The sequence below is a fragment of the Sarcophilus harrisii genome, chromosome 2 (assembly GCF_902635505.1).
Source record: "Sarcophilus harrisii chromosome 2, mSarHar1.11, whole genome shotgun sequence".
Lineage (NCBI taxonomy): Eukaryota > Metazoa > Chordata > Mammalia > Dasyuromorphia > Dasyuridae > Sarcophilus > Sarcophilus harrisii.
The window spans coordinates 264,792,155-264,819,450 of record NC_045427.1 but is presented as its reverse complement, the minus strand read 5'-3'; the positions used below and the strand labels follow the sequence as shown (position 1 = coordinate 264,819,450).

The window sequence follows — 27,296 nt, the reverse complement described above, 5'->3', positions numbered from 1 at the left end:
TTAAGAGAGCGTTCACCTCTTAAACACCCTGGCTTCCCTTTAGAATCAAACAAAATATGTCCCACAGTGAATAGAGCCTTGGCCCAGGAGTCAGAAGGACTTGAGTTCAAATCCATCTTCAGGCGCTTGACATTTTTAGTTGTGTGACAATGGACAAGTCACTTAATTCTAATTGCCTTCAAAATTAATTAATTAATTAAGATTATTGTTCTGGTTCTGTGGGGATAATGGGGGCGGGGGGGGGGGAGTTGAAAACCACATTTAGATCTGATGGGAAGGAAAATATCCTAACAATTAGTTATTCCAGAGTGGAAAAGGCAGCTTGGAGGAATCATGGGCTTTCCCTCACATGGTAGGTTGAGAGTCAGTTTGGGGAAGGAGAAAGTACACAAGAAGCAGTGCTCTGGGATTAATAAAGACCCAGCTCTGATACATAATATCTGTATCAAGTAAGATATTTTGCTTTTCTGAGCCTCATCTGTAAAATGGGAGTAAAATAAGTGTACTGCCTTATAGGATTATGGTAAGGATCAAATGGTGTTTGCACACACAGAATTTTACAAAGAATATAAACTTTAAACATATAAGTATCAACTATTATCATTTTAAAATAAATGTTTAAATATTTTAAATTAAACTAAATGTTTTTTTGCTACCTTTTGTTTTTATATCACCTACATTTATCATTTTATCCCTCTTTTCCATTCCGGAGTGCTATTCCTTATAATAAAAACAGTTAAAAAGAGGAAGAAAAAAATTCCATACAACTAAGTAACACATGGAAAAAGTAAAATATTTCTGCAGTATTTTATATCCATGTTCTCCACCTCTGCAAAGAAATGGGGGTCTTTTAGGTCATTTGTTTATTATAAATTTGCAATGATCTACATTATTTTGATATTATTCTTTCCAGTTAAGTTGTCGTATCATTTTGTAAATTGTTTTCCTGGTTCTGCTTACTTCATTTTATATCAGTTCATATAATAATAATAATAATAATAACAATAATAGCTAGAAATTATATAACATATGTTTGTAGAGCACTTCAAAATATTATTTCATTTTATCTTCATAATAATCATTAAAGGTAGGTGCTATTTTTTCCATTTAACATATGAAGAAACTGAGATAGTCAGAGATTAAGTGACTTTGTTTCTCTGTATTCATCAATCAGATATTATTATTATGACCAGACAGTGGGAATAATAATAAGAATAGCAACAACAACAACAGCTAGCATTTATTGTGCTAGGTACTTTTAAAATATTATATCATTTAATTCTCACAATGCTGGGAAGTATTTGTCATTGTTGTCAGGTCATTTTGGCTGTGTCCAACTATTTGTGACCTCATTTGGGGTTTTCTTGGCAAAGATAGTGGAATGATTTGTCATTTCCTTCTTCAACCCATTTTTCAGATGATGAAGCAAGATAACTGTATGGATATATAGGCATATATTGAATTTAACATATATTTTAACATATTTAACATATATTGGACTACCTGCCATCTAGAGGGGGGAGGGGTGGGGGAAAGGAGGGAAAAATTTGGAACAGAAGGTTTTGCAAGGATCAGTTTTGAAAAGTTACCCATGTATATGTTTTATAAATAAAAAGCTATAATAAAAAAAAGTTTAAAAAAAAAAAACAATAGTGCCTCTCCAGTGCCTCTCCACTGCCTATAGCATGAGAGGCAGATTCCTTAGTAAGGCATCTGAAGTCAATCTTCCCAGGCTTATCCTCTTTCTACAAGCATGTATTAAGCCTAGGAAAATAAGTACAAAGAATTAAATAATTTTAAATTGCAAAGATATCACATCCTAATGGAAAACAAGTATTTATATAAATAGATTCAGCATAAATGAAAAAAGTAATTAAATACAAGATACTTTGGAAGGCAAGGGACTAGCAGACTGAGAAATCAGAAAAGACTTCTCTTGTATAAAATAGTGCTTAAGCTTTGTCTTAAAGGGAGAGAAGAACTATGAGTGCAAGGGGTGAGGAGAAAACAATCTATTCCATGAATCCAAAAGGTGAAAGACGATGGGAGGGGCAGGTAGGTGGCTCAGTGGATAGAGTACCAGCCCTGAAGTCAGGACTACCTGAGTTCAAATCTAACCTCAATCACTTAAGACTTCCTAACTATGTGAACCTGGGCAAGTCACTTAATCCTGATTACCTCAGCAAAAAGTAAAAAAGAAAAGAAAGATGATGGGAACTCTGGGGGAAATAACCACTTCACGTTAGAATTTGTGACACCTATGAATAAACTATCATTTAGTTTTTTATAAGGCATAATTCACAAGAACAGGTGGTTCAGTGGATAGAGTGCTGGTCTGTAATCAGGGACATTTGAGTTCAAATCTGACCTCAGACACTTCCTGGCTCAGACTCTGAGCAAGTCATTTAACCCTGTTTGTCTCAGTTTCCTCACCTGTAAAATGAATTGGAGAAGGAAATGGCAATCGATTCCAGTGTCTTTGCTAAGAAAAACCAAATAGGTTCACAATGAATCTGCCACAACTGAAATGATTGAACAACAAAATGGGGGGAAAAAATGTTAACAACTACAACTGTCCCAAAGTGGAATGGGTTCATTTGGGATGTAGTAGTATCCCCCTCATTGGAGATAACTGTTTGTAGGTGAGTTGCAGAGGGGATTCTTGTTCAGGTACAGGTTGAGGTCCCTTCTAGGTCTGAGATTATGTGAAATTTTTAAATATTCAGAGGTAGACACAAAGCCCCCCTAAATATTTTTTGATCCAAGTTTGTATAATCTTTTATTTCATTTCATACCTGAGGGGAAGGAATGGGGAGCCTTAGTTGCCCCAAATTCAATTTCTTGTCAGGGTCTGTCCCCCAAATGATATTCAAGAATCCTGCCATTCTAGCTTATGGAGCTCCTAGGGCATGGGCCATCTTCCTGGTGGTGGATTCTTCCCCTAATCCTGTCACAGGGACATCTTCAATGGGAAGACAGACTGTAAGCAACTGCAACTTTGGTTTCCTAGCCCAAAAAACTCTGCTCCTCAGAAGAGTCTGACTAGGCTAAAAGTAATTCTGTATTATTCTCTGCCTGTTCACAGGGCTGGAGGTTTCTGTCTCTGATTTCCAGTACTTTCAGAACAATGTGCAGCACCACACAGAGGAGATCAGCTTCCAACGGCTCATTGTGCGTCGGGGCCAGCCCTTCTCCATCACCCTGTACTTTAAGAGCAGGGGATTCCAGTCCGACATGGACAAAATCATCTTCATCACAGAGACTGGTGAGTCATCTCCAGGAAGGGAACTGAAAGGTGGAGGGAAGTGAGGAAAGTAACTAGGAGAGACCAAGTACTCCCTTGGTTTCCTCACAAACCATGTTGGTTCTTAGGTCCAAAGCCTGACCTCTCCATGGGCACCCGAGCCATATTCTCCATAGAAGAGCCAAGCTTCAAGAGCCCTTGGATCGCAGTGGTCAAATCTAATGGGGCCAACTTCTTGGAAGTCAGCCTGTGTGCTCCACCCATGGCAGCGATTGGGCAATACTATCTGAAAGTTCACATCGATTCCTTCCAAGGACCAGTCTCAGCTTATCACCTTGGAGAGTTCATCCTTCTCTTCAATCCTTGGTGTCCAGGTAGTCCCTGCTGTCCCCCTTCTGTTGTTCATTCGTGTCTGAGACTTTGTGATCCCATTTGGGGTTTTCTTGGTAAAGATACTGGAGTTTGCCATTTCCTTCTCCAGCTCATTTTACAAATGAGGAAACGGAGACAAATAGGGTTAAGTGACTTGTCCAGAGTCTCAGTACTAGTAAGCATCTGAGGCCAAATCTGAATTCAGGTCTTCCTGAACCCTATCTATTTATCTATCTAACGACTCCCTCCCCTTTCTGCCTATCAATGATTATGATGGACTCTCCTTCGATCCTTATCTCTCATCCCTAGCCCTTAGTTTCTATTCTCAGACTCCCAATTCCAGGTATTAAGACTCTAGGGATTGAGAATCTTTAAAAATTATTTCATTGGGATAAAAAAATCCAACCACAGCAAAACTTGAAGATTATTAATTATATATATATATATATATATATACACACACACACACACACACACACTCTTCTGTGTTTGTGGCAATGGACCACACTGGCCACATCCTCAACACAGACCTGGATGGAACTGTTTTAGGGGTACTAGTATAATGGATTATATGGTGTAAAGATTAGGTATTTAGAATTGTAAAGGATCTCATGAATTGGCTTATTTTATAGAGAAGGAAACTAAGGCCCATGGAGGTCATATGGCTTGCCCAAATAAGGATCTGAACTCATGCCCTTTCATGCCAAATCCAGAACTCTTGGATGACTGTGTGTATATATACACTCATATATGTATGGATTATGTGTGTAATACACATCCTTATTTTTTAAACTGTTTTCATGTTATCTCATTCGATCCTCAGAACAACCTGATGACATTTGTGATAATAATAATAATAATAATAATAATACATGTTCCTGTGACCTCTTGACAGATAAAGAAACCAGTCTAGAGAGTCAAGTGAACAAGCATTTATTAAATGCTTACTATGTGTCACACACTGTGCTAAATGCTGGCAATACAAAGAAAGGTTTTGTAAATTTTATAGATAAACGTTTTTTTAATTATAAAAAAGGATAATTTTAATTTTAATAATCCTCACTCTTAAAAACTCACATTCTAATGGAGAAGACAACATGCAAATAACTAGGAATATAAGATATATAAATGAAAAGTGGCCCCAAAAGGAAGTCACAAGTAGTTTGGAAGGGAGGGGGTCAGGAAAGACCTCTTGAATTTTGAGCTGTCTTAAAGGAAGATAAGAAAGTGAGGTGAGGAATTAGGGCAAATTTGTCTAGGGTTACTTAGCAAGTGCCTACTGGAGCTATGATTAGAATCCAAGTCTCCTGATTTGTAGTTATTATACCCTTATAGTATATTCATTGGACCATACTCTTGCCTTAATTTACCCACACCTGTGGGTAAATAGGTATATTTTAGGGACTTAGGAAAGATCTCTTGGGTTTAGGGCTCAGTCTTAAAGGAAGTCAAGAAAGTTAGCAGTCATAAGTGTGGAGTTAGGGCAAATTACTTGTCCAGGGTCACTCAGCAAGGACCTGGTGGGACAATGATAAGAATCTTCATTGCTACTACACCACAGCTGTCCCTATGGTGGCACTTGGCTATACCCACTGGACCATACCCTTTCTTTAGTTTGCTGGCATTTCTGATTGAGACAGGTGGTTATTAAGGACTTTTGTCCTTAATTGGATCAGAGGGTGACTGCCAATGCACACTCAGGGACTTTGACTTCCCTCTCTGGTCCTTACATCTCAGGTGCTACTCTATATTATGCAATCCCAAGCATATCCAAGGTCACTAGACAAGTTTGTCGATGTCCTTTCTAAAATAAGGTGCTCAAGACTGAAAACAATGCTCCAGACATGATCTGACTAAGACAGAGTGAACTAGGACTGTCTCCTCCCTTGTTCCCAGACAATATGAATCTATTCATGTAGTCTTGGATTTCATTAGCTTTTGGGGATTTTATATCAAACTGTTAGTTTATATTAAATTTCTAGTCCATTAAATCCCCTAAAGTTGTTTGTTTTTTCATGTGAACTGTTGCCTAGCTAGGCTTCCTCAACCCCTTCCCCAATTGAGGAATTAATTTTTGGAATAACAAATATCAGATTTTATTTTATTTTTTTGGACACAACATGAGAAACTTCACTGTTATCTGGAATTTCCAGTGAGAAAACTCTCTCAATGCAAGATCAGCACTTGCTCTTGTAACTGAGCAAGTTTCCTGGAGACATTGAGAGGTTAAGTGACTTACCCAAGTTCCCACACCCTGGGTATGTTACAAATAGGACTTGAACCCAAGTCTTTAAGAAGAGTTCTCTAGCCATTATGCCAGGTTACCTCTCTTTGCTTCATCACTTAGCCTCATTATTCAGTCTCAGACACTTAATATTTGTGGGATCCTGAGCAAATCACGCTGCCTGCCTCAATTTCCTCAACTACAAAATGGGGATAAATAATCGTATATTATTCATAGAGTTATTATAAAGATCAGATCAGATAATATCGTAAAATACCTCACATGTGCCTGGCACATAGTAGGCACTTATTAAATGCTTGTTCCCTTCTCTATTAAATTTAATCTTCTTAGAAAAGCCTCAGTGTTCCAGCCTATCAAGCTCTTTTTACATGTTGACTCAGTCTTCCACCTAATTAGTTATTCCTCCCAGCTTTGAGTCATAGAATTGTAGAATCCTGAAATGGGAAGGGACTTCAAGTCTAATCTGTTTTTAATAGTATGGTTATTTATTTATCTGGGCCATCTATATATGAGAACATCTATCTAGTTCTTGTTCTTAGTGAATATATTTATCAATAATGTATTATGTGAATCATGTCCCTTGAACTGTCTGAAAACAAAGTTAGATTAAAGCAGAGAGTCAAACTGATCCAGCTCTTTCAAAAATCACAAATCTTCTTTATGTCATCAACAAACGATCACCCAACTTTCTTTTGAAGATTGCCAGTGATAAAGAATTCTTTGTCTCCTTTTGAGTCCATTCCTACAGGTTTTTCCTCGCATGGATCATGAAACTAGAGTTAGAAGGACCCTCAGAAGCTTATTTTATAGATGGGGAAACTGAGGTTTTATTTTACAGATGGAGAAACTGAAGCCCATAAGGTTTAGTGACTTACCCACAGTCACACAGGTAATGAGTATAAGAAGCAGTATTTTAGCCAAGATATTCTGATTCCAGGAAAGAGTCGGTACTCTTTCCTCTGTATATCACTTCCCCACCCACATTAGGTAATAGAATAAACTGTCCTTTCCAAAGCATGAGTGCCATTGCAGGCATTTTTCCAGTTTGCCAGCATACCTGGCAAGTCAAAATTGAGAAGTCTGCATATTGTACAATATGAGGAAACTCAGCTGGCCCCAAAGCTAGGGTTTGAGTGATCTCTTTTTTTAGAATATATAACTTTTTACTTATACATGCAAACATAGTTTTCAACATTCACCCTTATGTTCCAAATTTTTCTCCTTCCCTTCTCACTTATCCCTTCCCCCAGACAGCAAGTAATCCAATATCAGTTAAACTTGTGCAGTCCTTCTAAACATATTTCCACATTTATCATGCTGTGCAAGAAAAATCAGATCAAAAGGAGGAAAAATGAGAAAGAAAAAACCAACCAACCAAACAACAACAACAACAGCAAAAGGTGAAAATAGTATACTTTGATCTATATTCAGACTTCATAGTTTTCTCTCTCTGGATGGCTCTTTCCATCCCAAGTCTATTGGAATTGTCTTGAATCACCTCATTGTTGAAAAGAGCCAAGTTCATCACAGTTGACCATCACATTATGTTGTTACTGCGTTCAATGTCCTCTGGTTCTATTGAGTGATGTCTTGAAATAAAAAGCCAAATATGAAAAAAGAAAGAAAAAAAGAGACATATAGTAGTAGTGCAGAAAACAGAAAGAGCTTAAGTATTTAAAATCTAGTGTTTGAAAGAATGCATGATGTAGCTGAGAAATAACTAGATTATAAATTCCTTGATTATGAAGGCCACACCTTTGACTGCTTTTGAAACCCCTACTATACCTATTGTAATATTATGCATAGCAGGTATCTAAATGATTGCCAGAATGGGTGAATATTCATTTTTGTTTTCATGTGAAAATTTTTTATGTTATCCAGAATTTTTTTGCTAGATAATATAATTCAAGGATGGTGCATCACCTGGTACATTACTGTTAGATACGTTTTTCAGAGAGCAAGAACCCGATGTTTTCATCCACAAACAGCACAGATATCTACAATGTTAAATACAGATTGGCTGTTAAAATAAAAAAAAAACTTTAAATTCATTCCTCTGAAGAGTTAGTCTGACAGAAGATAATAATTGAAATTTTATCAGATGTTTAGGCTGAAATTTGTCAATTCTAAAATGAGAACATATCTAAAAATATCCTTTAAACTTAAACCAATAACTCTTAGTTGCCAATTTATCCCCAATGTTTTAAGTAAGACCTCTCCTGATCTCATCTAGCTCACCATGTTGTTGTAAGAAGCAAGTAATATATGTAAAGTGCTATATAATTTTTGTATATTTTCTTCTCTTCTTCCTCCTCCTTCTTCAATATGTCACTCTCTGTTATTCTTTCTCTGACTTAGTTTGTTAGTATATGTCTCTCTATCCCTATGTCTTTCTGTCTCCTTCCACATATGTCTCCTTTTCTCTTACTCTTCCTTGGGACAATTGTTAGATTGGTAATGTCTTCAGAATTGTTTGGAATCTTCATTTTTCCACACACACATTTATTTATTAGTAACAATAAATATTAATAAATTAATAAATCAGGTACCTCCAAAATGAGATAATATTGTTACTCTAGACCAAATATAAGAGTAGTCATCACCTGCCCATCCAACAAATGCACACTGAGCACATAAATAGGAACTGGGAGTAGGTGGAGATTGTAAACAGTATGGAGATGGGAAAGTCTGTGACCCCTTCTCATGGCAAATGGTAGCATCCCTCCCACTGCTGCCCATTTCAGTGTTCTGGCCCATTTCAGTTCTCAAAGTAACCCCAGAATAGAGGGCAAAGAATATTGGGGAAGGAATAGAGAAAACAGTTGAAATCAAGAGGGATAATAATAGTTGGTGCTGTCTCCATCATCTGAGGATGTCTCTTGGTCAGAAAATAGTATGGTGGAAAAAGGGTCATTAAAAATAGGCACTGTGACTGTACTTCTTAACTTTGAGGAGGTCTGTCTAGTCACGGAACAGATCCCATGCATTCTGTTCTTTCTAACTCAACATTCAAATCCCTCACCTCTCTCTCCATAAGCAGTCAATAGGGCCATTCCACCTTCTATCAGAAGTCTTTCTTGGTTTCTCCCTTATTTCCCACTCTCTTTCCCCTTCTCCCCTTGAACCTTGAGATTATTTCCTACTTGCTACTTGTAGTATTTCCTACAAACTATATATATATATATATATATATATATATATATATATAGTTGTTTGAATGTTATCTGTCTCCCTAATTAGAATGCAAGCTCCTTGAAGGCAGGGACCTTGTTTTTGCCTCTCTTATGTCCCCAAAGTTTAGCACATTTTATTATTGAGTCATGTTCGACAGTTTGTGAACCCACATGGGGTAGGCTCACCATTCCATTCTCCAGTGAATTAAGGTTAAGTGACTTGCCAAGGACCAGACAGCTCCTGAGGCCAGATTTGGACTCAGGTACTCCTGCCTTAAGGCCCAGGGTCCTGGCCACTGAGCCATCTAGCTGTCAGTGCTTGATAAGCACTTGTTGAATGACTCTAAAGGAGACTATAAATAGTATCTGGGAAACACCATTGGCCCAATGAACAATACTCCAAACCGTGATCCCTAACTTAAGGTTGAAGCAATCCCTGCTTCAGCTTGTAAATGTTGATGGCAGAAATTCTCCAGGGTCTCCCAGGTTTAATGTCTGCAGGAATACAAACAGTCAAGAGGCTATCACTTAGAAAGGCAGCCGTCTGTATACCTCCATGGAAAAGGTATTAACGGACCAGTGGGTCTGGAGGATCTGGAGAAGCAGATAGAGAGTGTGTGAGATATGAGAATGGTATGGAAATGGCAGCTTGGGGCATCAGAAATAACACTGGCCTTGCAAATCAGAAGCCCCGGGTTTGAGTCCCATCTCTGATACTGGATAACTGATCACTGGTTGTGATCTTGAATAAGTCTCCAGTATCTCTGAACTTGTTTCATCTTCTGAAAAAAAAGGGGGATTCTACTTATACCGTCCACTTTGCAGGGTTGTTGTGAGAAAAGAATTTTGAAAAACCTGTTATAAATGTGAATTATTATTATTAATTTCTCTGTCATATCTCCTGCTCTAATTTTTTTATTTATTTCTGAAATTTATTTATTGTTTTGTATTCTAATTTCTAAAGCTGATGAAGTCTATATGGAAAGTGAGCCTCAGAGACAGGAATACATCATGAATGATCATGGCTTCATCTACCAGGGTAACAAGAACTGGATCCGTCCGTGTCCATGGAACTATGGACAGGTAAGTCCCATTCTGGGCTAAGCATATAAAACCTTATCATGTATCCCTGTGATCAATGATTCCTTTTCTAGATTTTCTACCTATAGCTGCTATTGTCCAGTCGTCACTTAATCAATTCTGCCTACTCCCCCTGGAACTTTCAGTCATTTCTTCCAAGTTGATATTAATCTGGGTGGAAGAGGAGATGGAACATGTGTGATTGCCAAAGCAAGGCTTAAGTCTCGTGAAAAGGATTTGGATATAATTTGTTAGTATTCCTCCCACCTCAGCTCAGCCCATGAATACTGGACATTTGTATAAAGAAAAGGATATCAGAAGTCTGTGAGAGTCTTGTGGAGTGAATGCATTGACCTAGAAGAGAACTTTGTGAGTTCAGTGCTTTACTTGATACCCCCAAGATATTGGTATAGTAGAGAGTTGGATTTGGATACAGAGGACCTGAGTTCGAATTCTGACTGCCACTTTTGTTACCTGGGTAATCACAGATAAGTTGCTTATACTCTCTGAGCCTATGTTCCTCAATTGCAAAATGAAGGACAAGATTAGGTGTTCTACTCAGTTCTTTTCTTCTGTCACTTACTCAATCAATCAATGGGTAATTATTAGTGGCTACCATGTTGAACTCAGGTCTTCAGCAGCTAGATGCACAATAGTGCACAGAATACTAGATTTGAAATCAAGAAGACTCATCCTCATGAGTTCAAATCTAACCTCAGACACTTATTAGTTGTGTGACGCAAGTCTCCGCTCTGTGTCCCTCAGTTTCCTCATCTGTAAAATGAACTGGAAAAGAAAATGCAAACCACTCTAGTATATTTGCCAAGAAAACCTCCAAAATTAATCAGGAGAAGTCGGATATGACTGAAATGACATAGAACAACAAAAATACCATATATCAAGCACTGTGCTAGGTGCTAGAGATGCAAATAAAACGAATGAAACAACCCTTCCTTTTGAAGAATTTGCATTCTAATGGGGGAGATAACAAATATGTGTATATATATATATATATATATATATATATAAATGTGTAGCACAAACATAAGGTGAATAAATACAGATATATACAAAATAATAAAATAGAAGTGAGGAAGGATGTTAGCACTTAGAAGGATCATGGGTGACTTTCTTCATGAAATAATGTTTAAGCTTCATTTCAAAGGAAAGGAAGGATGTTCTGAGGTGAAGTTAGGGTGCTTTCCAGCTATATAAGCTGCCAGCCCAGTACAAAGACAGGGAGATGGAGATTGAAGAGCAGTTTGGATGGATCACTGAATTTGGGAGGGAAACTAGTGTACAGTAAGACCAGAAAGATAGATTGGGGCCATTTCTAGCTTTAAAGCTATGATGTTTTGGATCTGTGCACATTATTTTGGAGTTACAAGTGTTACTGCATCACGTTTCCTGCTGTAGTCTGGTTGGATGTGACACCTTTTGTTTTGGTTTCTTAAAAGATTTTTGTCAGTTGCTCATTTTCCACAGACACCTCATCTTTATTAACACACATGAGGTAGTTCAGTGCCATTGTGGGGATCACTGCTCCAGTAGCTCTTCCTCTTGCATTTAAAGTGCATGTCTGAGAAGCTATTACAGTGTCAAAGTGAATAGAGTGTTGGGTTTGGAGTCAGGAAGACCTGAATTAAAATCTAGCCTTAAATATTTACTAGCTGTGTGACCTTGAGCAAGACACTTAAAATTCTGTCTGTCTCAATTTCCTCAACTATAAAATGGAAATAATGATAACACCCATCTCCCAGGGTTATTGTGAAGATAAAGTAAAATATTTGTAAAGCACTTAGCACAATTCTTGGAACATAGTAGGAATCCTATGAAAGCTAGTTATGATTATTATCAATATCTTGTCCCTTCCCTCTCTGCGCCCCCAAATCCACACTTTAAGAGTTTTCCCCAAACTGAATCTTGAAATCTTGTCTGGGACTTCTGCAAGAGATCAGAAAAGACCAAGTCATTAGTCCTACATACTAATTCTTTAGACTGGCTCCCAAAGTGAACAGTTTTAAACTAAGCTAAGAAAATAGAGAGGTCCTTATTCATTCTGGTTTTATTTTGACTTGGATCCCTCCAGGACTTCTCCAATAAAATTCTAGAACTGCCTTTCTCCTTCATGACTTTTAAGTCTAGGTTGGTTCAGCTATGAGCCAGAATACTATCATAGTCCTTGCTCAGCCCTAAACCAATTCTCTGAAAGTCCAAAGCTCCTCAGTAAAATAGCTCTCAGTTAATCAAGGGACAGCAAGATACCTTTAGAAGCAACTGACCCACTATTTGCTGGCCTAATGTTTTAATTTGTATGTTTAGCACTGTGGCAAAAAGGGAGTCAGGTATCATTTTTTTCCTAAGTCCCAAGTCTTTTCCATTTTCCTCTTCTCTTCTTGGGAAATCCAGGCAACTTCTCTCATTTCCACTGCTGGGAACTGAGTATGAAGAGCATTTCCTCTTGGTAGCATTTCCCCTCTTTAATATAATAATGTCACCATTCCTGACGTTAGATTGTTCTAATCAAAATGTTTTTTACCATTTGTTTTAAATCCATGTTGGAGCAGCAAGGGGACTTTCTAACCATCCCTAAAGAGAAAGGAATGAAATTTTTCAATCAGGGTTTGTCAGGGGTGTGTTGGTAAATGTTCAACAATTGGCTCTCCAGAGGAAAAAAAACACATAAATGACACTCATTTAAGTTTACTCTGTATTACTTATCTTATAGAAAATGTTACCTAATTTTCTGGATAGTAATAGCATTATCCTTTTCATTATACAAAAAAAATCTACATTAGCAAATATAAACATTTTAAAGTGCTAATGCCATGATTTTTGAAATTAGCATACAAGATGAATAATTTGAAAAAATAGTTGTGAATTAATGCTTTCATGTTTGATGACTGCTCGTTGTACTATAATTGAAAATCATTTAATGAACAATTTCTCGTAATAATGATATCTATTATACATAATAATTCAAAATCAAGAATCCTAAGATTTTTGACATAGAATTAGAAAGAATCTCAAGAATGAGTTAGGGGATATTAACACAAATTATGAATCTCACTCATAACATCCTTATGATGACCTGAAATCTTGTTCTATGTAATTTCCACTAATTGTTCCAATTTTGGCCTTCTAGACCAAGTAGGCTAAGTCTAATCCTCTGTCCATATGATAAACTTTGAATATTTTAAGACCATGATGTCTCTAAAATATTTTATTTTTCCAGAATAAATATTTCCAAGTACCTTGTAAAAAAAAAAGTTTACTCTGCATTATTAACATTTTCTCCATCACATTCTTAAGTTCAAACAATTGACCAAACATGAAATCAAGCATTAATTTGATGTGTTTGCTAAATGATCACTCAGAAAATCTGGCATGGGTAAGCCAGTTTGAGCTATCTCCAGCAAATCCCTGAGGTTATATAGGAAGTCTATTGCATGTCTAGATGGAAAATACTCATAATGCTTATATATCAAGCAGAATAACTTCCAGTCATTCCTGTGTGTGTGTGTGTGTGTGTGTGTGTGTGTGTGTGTGTGTTTTGTTTGTTTTGCTGATGACTTTGAAAAGTTTAGCACAGGTAAAGAACACAGGTTTTAGAGTCAAAAGACCCAATTTTATCTCCCAATTCTGCTCATTATTATCCTGCTGTGGCCATGAGCAAGTCACTTTCTAATTTTGCTGAGCTTCAGTTTTCATATTTATAAAATAATGGGGTTGGACTAAATGACTTTGAATATCTCTTTTAGTTCTGGATCTAATGATTCCAAAATCATGTAAGTGATAGGGACTGAGGTCCCTTCCAGTTCTAAAACTATGACTAAAAACAATGGCTGACGATGAGCTGTTAGCAGGTAGCAGAAAGAGTGAAATTTTCAATTCAATTAAAAATATTTATCAAACACTTATTATAAGCAAGACATGGGGATTCCTATTATAATAAGAAATCAAATTTAGAGAGTGCTTTTTTAAAAGGCATACAAAACATTTTTCTCATTCAGTCCTATAAAATTGGTGGTACAAGTATAATCACCATTTTACAATTAAGAAAACCAAATCACCCATGGTCACACAGCTAGTAAAATGTCACAGACAAGATGATTAAACAGGTCTTGTAGCTCTTCTCAGGGCTCTTTCCATTATACCTTTCATGCTGAAAAAGAACAGAATGTCTGCCCTCAATGAACGTGTGATCAAGAAATTGATCAACAAACATTTATGTGCCTATGGCATAGGTACCAAATGCTACCGGGTGCTAGGGATACAAAGAGTGACATTAATACACAGTCTCTGATCACCAGAAACTTAAATTCTACACACACACACACACACACACACACACACACACATACATATAAAGCACCATCACCTAAGGAGGATCAGGAAAGACCTTATATAGAAGGTGATGCTTGGATTTAGTCTTATAAGCGACTGGAAATTCTCAGAGGTGAGGGTAAGTCTAAGAGATTTATTGAGAGAGGGATGGATTCTAGCTGGAGTAGAATAGGAATTGTGGTGGTAATATAACCAGGAAGGAAGTTATTAAAACTAGATAGAAGAATCAGACATAATTGAAAAACCATAAGAAATGTGAGGAGGGTCCACTTCAGGCAAAGGGAAAGCCAGGCTAAGCTGAAAGAACAATTGAATTTGGTTGGAATATAGAATTACAAAAAGGAATGGGCTAGAAAAGACTTGGAGTCAGATTATAAAAGACCTTGAGTACCAAACTAAAAAATTAGTTATAGAAGGAAATGTTAGCTGATCTAGAGATAACCCTGCATGCAGTCTTAATAATATGAGCAAATTAATGTGGGGTTTTAAAATTATCCAATCTGAACTGAGTGTGGTTCACAACATAGCATTTTCACTCTTTTTGTTGTTGTTTGCTTGCATTTTATTTTGCTTCTCTTTTTTTTTGTGCGGCATGATAATTATATAAATATGTATATATATAATATATTTTGGATTACTTGCCATCTAGGGGAAGGGGGAAAATTGGAACACAGAGTTTTGTAAGGGCTAATGTCCACACATATGTTTTGAAAAATAAAAAGCTTTAATAAAAAACTGAACAAAATTATCCAATCTGCAAGAAAAAACACTAAGGCAGAGCTCTGAGTCAATGGCACTTTATTAAAGGGTCCCCTAATGAAGTAATGTCAGATCTTCTTTATGATCTAAAATGTCCCCATCCTCTAGGACCATATTTTTGTAAGGTTGATACCAGGTTTAATACCTGAACGTTCTAGAGGAGCTACACAAAATACAGAATTCCTTGGTTTATAGAACTTGTTTCAAAGGACAAAAAAGATACATCAGCCAAAAAGAAGGTTTGACAACTCTAGGTTCTCAGTTAGGGCAAACCATAGGACATCTATGATCGAGTCGTGATAAGATGGTCACAGGATGGTCATTTACTCCTGGTGGACAAGAGAGAAAAATCCAGAGGCACAAAAGTAAATTGGGGGACTTTCCTGTAATTGAGTCATCACCACCATATTGGGCTTGGTCACCTTACAAGGAAAAACAAGGGTGGAGGGCCTCTGTTAGCTTCCTTTGTTGAAACAAGTGAACTTACAACCTTCAGTTCACAGCTCTGGGGCCCATTACATAAGACTTACAATCACTATCCCTCTGGAATCATGTCAAACTGATTAATGCTGATTGGAATAGAGTTGGGAGTCAAAGGAATCATTTCTCAGATAAATCCCTTCCTAAGCCAAGCCTCTGTTCTGTGGCTCTGTGGTATAGATCCTTCCCTCAGCCCCACAACCTATGACTGCTCCTGCTAAGCCTCTGACTATCCTCCTGGACCCTTCAGGATAAGGAGATGGAGAAGTGAATGCATATGATGCCAAGCCTCAGAAATATTTTTTCCAGATGCTCTAAGTCATTATTAATCAGAGAAATGCAAATTAAGACAACTCTAAGATACCACTACACACCTGTCAGATTGGCTAAGATGACAGGAAAAAATAATGATGATTGTTGGAGGGGATGTGGGAAAACTGGGACATTGATGCATTGTTGGTGGAGTTGTGAACAAATCCAACCATTTTGGAGAGTAGTTTGGAACTATGCTCAAAGAGTTATCAAACTGTGCATACCCTTTGATCCAGCAGTGCTACTACTGGGCTTATACCCCAAGGAGATACTAAAGAAGGGAAAGGGACCTGTATGTGCACGAATGTTTGTGGCAGCCCTTTTTGTAGTGGCTAGAAACTGGAAACTGAATGGATGTCCATCAGTTGGAGAATGGCTGAATAAATTGTGGTATATGAATATTATGGAATATTACTGTTCTGTAAGAAATGACCAACAGGATGATTTCAGAAAGGCCTGGAGAGACTTACATGAACTGATGCTGAGTGAAATGAGCAGGACCAGGAGATCATTATATACTTCAACAACAATACTATATGATGACCAGTTCTGATGGACCTGGCCATCCTCAGCAATGAGATCAACCAAATCATTTCCAATGGAGCAGTAATGAATTGAACCAGCTATGCCCAGAGAAAGAACTCTGGGAGATGACTAAAAACCATTACATTGAATTCCCAATCCCTATATTTATGCCCACCTGCATTTTTTATTTCCTTCACAAGCTAATTGTACAATATTTCAGAGTCTGATTCTTTTTGTACAGCAAAATAACGTTTTGGTCATGTATACTTATTGTGTATCTAATTTATATTTTAATGTACTGGTCATCCTGCCATCTGGGGGAGGGGGTGGGGGGTAAGAGGTGAAAAATTGAAACAAGAGGTTTGGCAATTGTTAATGCTGTAAAGTTACCCATGCATACATCCTGTAAATAAAAAGCTATTAAAAAAAAAGAAATATTTTTTCCACAATCAAGTGAGCTGGAAAGAATGAGCTGTAAATCAAAAACAAGTCATTTGAGGCTCTTCACAATCCGAAGCAGACCTTATCTGTCTGCTCCCAATCACAGACTCTACCCTCCCCCTCCCCTCTGCCCCCAATCCAAGCTGGTCTACTTACTCTCCAGAGACATGTCCCTCCCTTGCCTCACTTCCATGCCTTTGATTATGCCTTATCTATAATACCTCCTCATTCTCTCCTCCTCCTCTTTCTACTTATTGAAATCCTTCCCACTCTTCAATAACTATTGCAGATGCTAGCTCTCATGTTCCTCCCATCCAGGTCCCCAGCCAAAAACAATTGCTCTCTCTCCAGGTTTTCAATAATATTTTTTTTATATGTTTCTCCTAAGCATTTATTCAAATGTATTAAATAGTTGTTGACATATCTGTTCTATCACTTCCATAGTTTGTAAACAACCTGAATAGCAGAAATGTTGCCAGAATCATCTTAGTGCTGCCCAGTGCAATGTTTTGCACCTAATAGGGGTTTAATAAATGTTTTTTCATTGGATTGTCCCAATACGTTATCCATCTTTACAGAAACAAAGATGACAAGTGCCATCCAAAGGCTCAGGAAATTATATAAAGGGAAGGGAAGGGAAGGGAAAGAGAAAGAAAAGGAAGGGAAGGAAAAGGGAAAGGAAAGGAAGGGGAAGGGAATATAGACTAATATAAATACAAAATACATACAATAAAAAAGTATTTGGGGGAAGAAGGTATTAGGAAATCGAGGTTGATGGAAGGGAGGATTACATAGGGATATATTCATATATGAACACATGTGATACAGACAGCTCTTTCCCATGGCTTCCCAAACTAATTTCTAAATCCCTCCTATTGCAGTTTGAGGAAGATATCATAGATATTTGCCTGAAGCTATTAGACAAGAGTTTGAATTTTCAAGTTGATCCAGCCATGGACTGTGCACTGCGGGGGAGCTCCGTATACATCAGCAGAGTCGTCAGTGCCATGGTGAGAGAAGCACCCCTGTGCTGATCATATTCTATTTTAGAAATCTCTGGGGTAGGAGGCCAAGGGAAGACTCAGTGGTTCTAAAAGGAGCCCTTTTAGCTTAGATTCAAGAGGGAACATAGACAATAAATAGGTCTTTTCAACTAAAGAATTCCAGCTACAGAATCTTGAAAATAGACCCTCATTCCTATTGATTCTGATTTTTATTTCTTGGGAAAGGTTAAGTTCAGAGAGTTAGGATATTGCCTTGTAGTTTCTAAATTTCATTTGTACTGAAGTATTAAAACAAACAAACAAAAACAACCAGTCAAATATCAAACCTGCTAAGAGATGGAGGGAAGAGGAGGAGGAAATAAGAGCAATTAATTAATTAACAAAACAACACTTAACATAATAAGGAAATCCTCCAGAAAAAACAAAGTCAAAACTTTTTAGGTTTCTGGCCAGATTACAAGCCAGATCTCCTTGAAGGGGAGAGTAATGCTTCTTAGAAGTTTGAATAATTGTAATGATCAGTTTAGTAGGGTAATAATATAAGGACCAATCTTGGTCTAGAGAAGAGAGGGAGAAATGTGTCCCCCTGTTTTCTTGGAGAACTGGGAGACTATAGATATAGAATGTAGCATAAAATGTCCAATGTGATGGCCTTATTAATTATCTTTGCCTAATTATTTTCCTTTATTACAAGGGAAAGTCTCTTCATTCTGTGCCTCATGGGAGTTGGGTATATCCAGAAATAATTGATACAAAACCAAAAAGTTCCAATAAAGAGAGAAATTAATGTTTTTACCAAAAAATTGGTGACAAAATAATTTTCTTCCTCTCCATAGAGAACTGTTTCAGAATGAAGCTTACATTGTCAGATACAGTGAACATGTCTGTTTGGGAAGGCATGTATAGAAAGCAATTGTTCTGAAAAGAATCTGGGGGTTTTAATGGACTGCAATTCCAATACAAGTCATCATTATGATAGGGCAACCCAAAAGACTAATGAAATCTTGAACTGCATTAGGAGGGGGATAGATAGATAAATGGATAGATAGACAGATAAATGGATAAATGGATAGGCAGATAAATGGATAAATGGATAGACAGATAAATGGATAAATGGATAGACAGACAGATATAGACAAAGCTATCTCTATAGAGATATAAATATCTCTATCTATAGACATATCTATAGAGCGACAGAAACAACTCTACATATATATGTCTCTACAGATAGATACAGATATAAACACATATACATATGTGTATGTGTATATATGTATATACATATACATATACATATCCACATATATGGATAACAATCCCATTATATTCTTGCCCTTGTGAAATGTTATCTGGAGTACCATGTTCAGTTTTAGGTGCCATGGTTTAAGAAATTCAGTGATAAACTGGAGATTTTCTTTAAAAAGGCAACCAGGATGTTGACAGACCCTGAATTCATGGCAAGAAGGCCTCTGAAGGGACTGGGTATGTTTAGCCCAGAGAAGACAGTAGGGAACATGATGGTTGTGTTCAAATATTCAAAGCGTTCTCATATGGAGGAGAGATTGGACAAGTTTTATTTGACTCTTGAGGACAGACCTAGAAGGAGTGGAAGAGGATGTTGCAAAACCAAATAAAATGAAAAATGTTCGTTGTCCTAATGTGGAATGGTTTATTTTGAGAGGCGGTAGCTTCTTTTTCATTGGAAGTCTTCAGCTTTTGGGGATAAGGTATAATGAGAATTCTTTCCAACTTTTTGATTCTATGATTGTTTTTACTTAACAATATTTCTTTGGTATAAGGGCAGATTTAGAAGTAGAGTGGGGTAGGGGAAATTATTGGTAAATAATAATGATATTTTTAAAAAGGAAAAAAGCATTAATAAAAACTTTAAAAAATTTAATATTTCAAAACTTGCCTTTTTAGATCAACAGCAATGATGACAATGGTGTTCTCAATGGGAAATGGAGTGAGGGCTACTCTGATGGAATTAGCCCTTCTGAATGGAATGGTAGTGTAGCCATCTTGAAGCAATGGTATGCCACAGCAGGCCAGCCTGTGAAATATGGACAGTGCTGGGTCTTTGCAGCTGTTATGTGTACAGGTAAGCAGTTTGGAGGTAGAGAAGACCTGGGTCATTAACTAATTAATGTTAATTAATACTTCAAAGGTTATTTTGAAAATATTATGAAGTATTATTATTTAAATAACTTCCAAATGGTTTCTATTTAACTGCATTAATAGGATTTTGAGATTTAGAAATAGTTGGGGAAACTGAGGTTCAGAAAATTAAAATACTTATCTAGGGTCACATGACTAGTAAGGAGCAAAATCTAGATTTGGATCCTGATCCTCTGGCTCCAAATCCAATGTTTGATCCACTATCCTATACAGCATTCATATTAAACAATATCCAGAACAATATCTAAGGTGGAGTGGTTGGGTCTTTATCTAGGGTGCTAAAATTTGAAAAGTGTTAAAAATCTTAATGACGATTTAAAGAGATTGAAGATTTAAAATTGTGTTATATTTGTTTGTTGACAGCTCATGTATTCTTTCAGCATCGTATTGATAATTAGAGTATTTATTAAATATTTATTGTGTTTCAGGAACATAGAAACAGCTCAAGTCATCACTTAGTTAACAAGAATATCTATTTAAAATAAGAAGCTCCTCATTATTAATAATACTCATCTGTACCACATAATAATTAATTCCCACTCCCAATCACTAAATTTATCTTCATTGTTTTTGTATTATTTTTATATCATGGATTATAAAGAAGACAGCTTGTTCCAAACACCAAAAATGCTACTTACAGCTCTACAAACATCATCAGTTTTCATTGATTGAAATATTTACATCTGAAATGTTCCATCTCTATCCTTAGCCTTCAAATGTCTGACCCAATTTCAGAAGTCACTTTTGAAAGGGAAACAGTGTTTAGCATGATGCACTGGGAAAAAACAGACCTAGATTCAAACCCTGACTTTGCAATTTATTACCTAGGTGATTCTTCAGCAAGTTAAATCATCTCCCTGGGTCTCAGTTTCTTTACATGCAAATTAAGGGGGTTTGACTAGGTAGCCTCTAATTTCCCTTCTAGCTCTGAGTCTAATAACCTATGATTTTTGAGGGCAATACAGTGAGGGATCAATTTGATGGGTGAAACAGAAAGTAGTCTAGGAAAAAATATTTACTAAGAAAAGGGGCAAAGACTTTTGTTATTGTTCAGTCATTTCACTCACTTCTCTTTGTGACCCCATTTGGAGTTTTCTTGACAAAGATAATGGAGAGGTTTGCCATCTTCTTTTCCAGCTCATTTTCTATATGAGGAAACTGAGATAAACAGGGTTAAGTAGCTTGCCTGAGATCACACAGCTAACAAGGTAGTAAGTGTCTAAGACCAAATTCTAACTCAAGAGGATGACTCTTCCTGATTTTAGGTCTAGTGTTCTATCCACTGTGAAGAAAGCAAAGAAGAAATGAGCTTGTGGGACATAAAAAATTAAAAAGTAACAAAGAAGTAGAAAAAAGGAATTTGAACACAGTCAATCTCTATCTATCTATATCTATGTATATCTATCTATCTATATATGTATACATACACACACACACACACACAGATAGAGATAGAGAGCCAAAATTGGGACTAAAAAGCCCAAGTGTTCTGACTCCTAAGTGCCTTACTCTTTCCATGACATAGTGCTAAGATGGAACAGAACCTTGAGGGAGGATGCAGAATGAAATAAGTCATATGCTTCTTCTGTCTCTAAGACTGAGAAATTTTCCTACCTCACACTATTCCCAGTTGCTTGTCTCCTGCTGCCTTTTTGCTGGGGAATAATGGGTAGTCTCAAGCCCACCACTTAGGAGAAGAGACAGGCCCTAACCCCTTCAGAGTACCTTGGACTTGGAAAATATAAAGAGGGGAGATAAGAGAAATGGCAGCATTAATTCCCTAAATCAATTTGGTGAGGGTTTGATGAGCTGGTATGAATATTATGACTCACACAGGGGATGATGAGTATGTCAAGGGGACTAGCCTGATCAAGACAGAGGCAGCTCATTTTACATCCAGGGGCAGACTGAAGGAAACCAACTTGGCTGGGTGTGGATATACGTGATGGAGCCTGAGTGATGAGAGGTGGGTGGTGTCAGTAAGGGAAAATTATGCAAATTTTATAGTCCAATTAAAATGTTTATGAGGATAAACCTAGGAGGCAAAAGAATATTTTATCCTACATGACTGGCTCTGCCTATACTCTAATCAAATTCCAGCATTCCTTAATTGGACTGTCTGGTTATATCTCTATCTACACATATGTGCCTTTGGAAATGTGTGTGTATTATGTTTGTTATATATACTCCATATAGAAAACATCCATTATATATATAGGGGAAGGAGAAAGAAAGAAAGACAGAGACAGAGAGAAAGAGAGCAACAGCATAATGTAAGAAATAGAGAGGTAGAAAGGCCTATGTCCAAATCCAAATATGTCTCTGACACATATTGGCTGGGAAATTTCCAGCAAGCTATAATCTTTTAGTGACCTATGCAATTTTGAAGACTAAAAGTTGCAGAGAAAGTCCTGATCTGAATTGGTAAAGGAAATCCTAATCTTTAGCTCCTACACAGATGAAATCAAATATATTCTTTTTACAGAGGCTCAGAAAACAAGGAAGTGATGAAGCAGACTCAATTTTATCCCTGTAGAAGGGGTAGAAGAGACCCTTACCTCTACCACTCAATACTTTAAGTACAATCAGATTTAGAGCTGGAAGAATCCTTTAGAAGTCATCTAGTCTAGGACCCTTATATTTTTGGACTAGAAAGGTAATTTCATTGCTTTGAGGAACTTCAGTCAGTCTGTCCATAAGCATGTATTGTCTACTATGGACCAAGCACTGTGCTAAGCAATTGGGATACAAAAGAAGGCAAAAAACCAAAAAGCAATCAAACAAACAAAAAAACAAAACTAAGTCCCTGCTTTGAAGGAGCTCATAATCTAATAGAGAAGACAGCCAGAAAATTAGGAACAAAGATATGTGCAGGATAAATGGCAGATCATCCATGGAGGGAAAGAAGTAGTATTAAGGGGGATCTGGAAAGGCTAATCAGTGAGGTTTTGACTGGGGCTGTTGTTGTAGTTGTGGCTCATCCTTCATTTTCAAAGAGGGCCAATGACATCATAGGTGATGTCTTAACTCCTGAGTGAATTGGAAGGAAGCCAGAGAGGCCGGGAGGCCTAGAGAGATGAACAGCAAGATAATTCCAAATCTAGAGGATAACCATGAAGTGCCATGTGCAAAGAACAGGAAGGAGAGCACTGGATCAAAGAGTACCTTTGGAAGAGAGTTAGGAAGGAAAGGAAAAGTAAGAAAGGTCTAATTTATGAAGGGCTGTGTATGCCAGAGGATTTTATATTTGATCCTGGAAAAGATTAGGAGACATTGGAGTTAGATGAATAGGGAACATGATCAGGCTTTTCATTTTAATATAAGGAAACTCTTTGTCACGTAAAACAGCAGTGATAAAACTAAAAATAGTTCCTGCCCTTGCAGAATGTAGCATCCTGGGTGCTACAACAGATAGATAGATAGAGATAGATATAAATAGATATAGATATTGTTATTTCCAGCTCTTCATGACCCCATTTGGGGTTTTCTTGGCCAATAGAGAGATTTCTCATTTCTTTCTCCAGTTCATTTTACAGATGAGGAAATAGTGTCTGGATTTAAATTTGAACTCAGTTCCTCCTGATTTCAGAGCAGGTTCTCTATTCATTAATGTCATACTGCACAACCTTCTTATTTTACAACTACAGAAATCATGCAGTGAGTTTAAGTACTTGCAGGAGATCACAAGGTGATTGTTGAGATTCAACCTGGATTCTCACACTTAAAATCTTGAGTTTTTTCCACTATTTGGACCCAACCTGTTCATCTACAAACAGGGGAATGAGAGATGGAAGGAAAGGAACCAAGCATTTATTAAGTACCTGCTGTATGCCAGCTACTATGCTAGGTCCGTTGCAAATATTATCTCATTTGAATCTTTGCTACAAGTCAGGGTCCGATGAATCCAGGGGACAAGGGTACATTCTCCCGTATTTTATGAACTGACTTTGACTTTTTTACATTTTTATTGTTGTTGTTCGGCCTACGAGGAGGACCAATGACATCATAGGGTGATGTCCTCGCTACAATTAAATGCAATTGTATTTAAATGAGACAGAGTTGCACCAAGTCATCAGCCTCACTCTCTCTTCCAGAGGCCAGGTACAAAATAAAAGTCAAGATGATTTTTTTTTATACTTTTGGGATAAAGAGGAGGTAGAGCCAACATGGTGGAGTAAAGACAGAAATAAAGAAAAAATGGTAATGTCAATGGTTTTTTTATGCTTCTGAAAACTGTTCCTGGAAGCCATATAATCAGAATTTATCCAGAGTGTTTTGTGGAAAGAGAATCTGCTCTTACATATAATTCATTCAAGTTACTTTATTCTCAAATCTCTTGAACTCAGTATTATTTAAAGTTTCACCAATTTTCCATATTTCAACCTTACTATGCAGTTGACTCACCAGGAGGACATACTGACCAGGTCTTTTGCTGGCATTTATAATTTTTGGCTTCCAAAACATCCTGCCCAAACTTTCTTTCACAGCAAACTCGTGGCCAAAGCACTGACTTTAATCTATTAAGTCATGTCCCCTAGGCTGACTTGGATTTCTTCCTGATTTTTATATTTCCTAATGCAAAGTTTCTTGAAATGTAAGTCATACCCCTAGGTAAGGTCACATAACTGAATATGGGGAAAATAAATGATGATTTATTATCAGTAGATATTTTCTCTATATACTTATTTTATACTTATTTGTATACTTTACATACCTGAAGTGTAAAAATTTCTCTGGTTCACAAGTGGAAAAAGTTTAGGAAGCCCTGACCTAATGTACCAAAAACTTCTTATGGGATTTTAAGATTTGAAGGGAATCTTTAGAGATCCTTGGATCTTGGGATTTTAGCCCTAAAGATCAGCTAGTCAATTTTCCTCCTTTTACAGAGAGGAACATTGAGGTTCTGGAGAGATTAAGTGATTTGTCATTCTTTGATTTTAGGAATTTAAACCCAGCATTCTTTTTATAATACCATGCTGTCTCCCAGGAAGTAACTAGTTTGTTCAACTTCCCACCCATAGCAGGAATCTCCTCTAATAATCTCCTCCTTATGTGACTTCTTGGTTAATAACTTTTTCCCTCTGAGCTTTAGTTCCCTTGTCTGTAAAATGAGAGAGTTGTATTTTAAAGTCCCTTGCAACTCTAAGTTCTATAACTATTATTTAATAAATAGTTATCTACTTTCTGCTTGAACATTTTCAGTGACAGAGTAGCATTACATCATAATGTAGCCTATCTTATTTATAGACATCTCTATTTGAGAGGGGGGGCCGCCAGATGGTGCCATAGTGCACAGAGTACCAGAGCTCGAGTCAAGAAGTCTCATCTTCCCGAGTTCAAATTTGAGCTCAGATACTTACTAGCGGTATGACTCTGGGCAAATCACTTAATCCTGTTTGCCTCAGTTTTCTCATCTGTGAAATAAGCTGGAGAAAGAAATGGCAAATCATGGCAGTATCTGCCAGGAAAACTCCAAACGGGGCTACCAAGTGTTAGACACGATTGAAATGACCAAATAAGAACAAATTTGAAAAGAAATTTTCTCTTTCTTTTTCTTCCTTCCTTCCTTCTTCCTTCCTTCGTTCCTTTCTTTTTTCTTTCTTTCTTTCTTTCTCTCTTTCTTTCTTTCTGAAATCATCTTGCTGATCATTTCTTATAGAACAATAATAATCCATAACATTCATATACCATAACTTATTCAGCCATTCCCCAAATGATGAACATCCACTCAGTAGGAAATTCTTTCTTATACCAAAACAAATTCTGTCTCATTGTAACTTTTAGAATAACAGAATTTGAAGAGACCTCACAGCAGAAATTCCTTTTGTAACAATCCTTATAATGGTCATGCTATCTGTGCTACAAATTACAGAGTGATAGGGAATTCACAATCCCCCTAAAGAAGCCCAGTGTGTTTTTGCCTCAAATTTTCCTCAAATTGAGTGAAATCTCCCTTCCAATAACTTCCTTAATTAAATTCTAGTTCTTCCCTTAAAGAGCAAATAATATATTTTTCTATAAATGTAAAACAATTAAAGGAATCACATTAGTTAATTATTTCCTATAAAAGATGGATAATTATGATAATAACTTACATTTGTAAACCCTCAGGGATTTAATCAAGAATTTCACATATATCATTTCATTTGATTCTCAAAACAACTTTCTAGAGGTAAGTAGTAGAATTACTGATTTTACTGATAAGGAAAGATAAGGAAATGAGATTATAAATTTCAGCTGTGGTTCATTACTCCATATCTAAGGTGTAGTTTATTTAGAGTTGGTGATGTGTTTAATATTCTTGATCACAGAAGTGGCATAATGAAAAAAAGATATAGCAATAAAAACATAATATTTGAAATCAGAAAACCTGAGTTCAAATTCTACCCTATTACTTACTACCTGTGTGAAGTCAGGCAGGTCACTTTACATGCATCAGTTTCCCCATCTGTAAACTCAGTGAGTTAATCTTGATAATCCTTAAAGTCCCTTCCAGCTTGGATCTATGTTAAGAATAGGATCAGAAATGATTAGCATGGGCAGTATCCACTGACATTTATGTAACTTTCCTTCTTTATGGCATAGTGTAACTATTATTATCTCTAGAAAACAGATGAAGAAAACTGAAGCTCAAAGAGACAATGTATAAGATAAGCCATGTAGTGCAAAGCTTTTGAAACTGTGGGTCATGACCTCATAGAGGGTCACATAACTGAATGTAGAAGGCATAAAATTATGATTAATGATCAGCAAATGTTTAATTTGTATCCTATTTTATATGCCTATATACCTAGGGTTGCATAAAATTTTCAGGAGCAAAAAGGAGTTGCAAGAGAAAAAAGTTTAAGAAGCCCTGGTATAGTGAATGGGATTCTGGGCCTGGAATCAGGAAGGCCTGAGTTCAAATCCTGACTCAGACACTTAATACCTTTGTGGCCCTGAGCATGTAATTTAACTTCTATCTCACTTTCCTCATCTATAAAATGGGGGGAAATCATAGCACCTACCTTTTAGGGTTATTGTGAGGATGAAATAAAATCATATTTATAAAGTACTTTGTAAACCTTAAAATGTCCTATAAATTTACTCACTTATTATAATCTCTGATTCCAAATCCAACCATCTTCCCATGACAA

The 27,296-nt window shown here is 36.8% G+C and overlaps 1 protein-coding gene across 2 annotated transcripts in view; it reads left to right on the top strand.

The window, feature by feature from the left end:
• Positions 1-27,296, top strand: part of TGM5 (transglutaminase 5) — a 45,706-nt gene that overhangs the window by 3,664 nt on the left and 14,746 nt on the right. For both annotated transcript variants that reach the window (XM_023500708.2, XM_031952177.1), the window contains exons 2-6: positions 3,086-3,265; positions 3,373-3,618; positions 9,999-10,117; positions 17,860-17,988; positions 19,906-20,083. In XM_023500708.2, the coding sequence (XP_023356476.2) occupies positions 3,086-3,265; positions 3,373-3,618; positions 9,999-10,117; positions 17,860-17,988; positions 19,906-20,083 (852 nt within the window). The remainder of the gene's footprint in view (positions 1-3,085; positions 3,266-3,372; positions 3,619-9,998; positions 10,118-17,859; positions 17,989-19,905; positions 20,084-27,296) is intronic.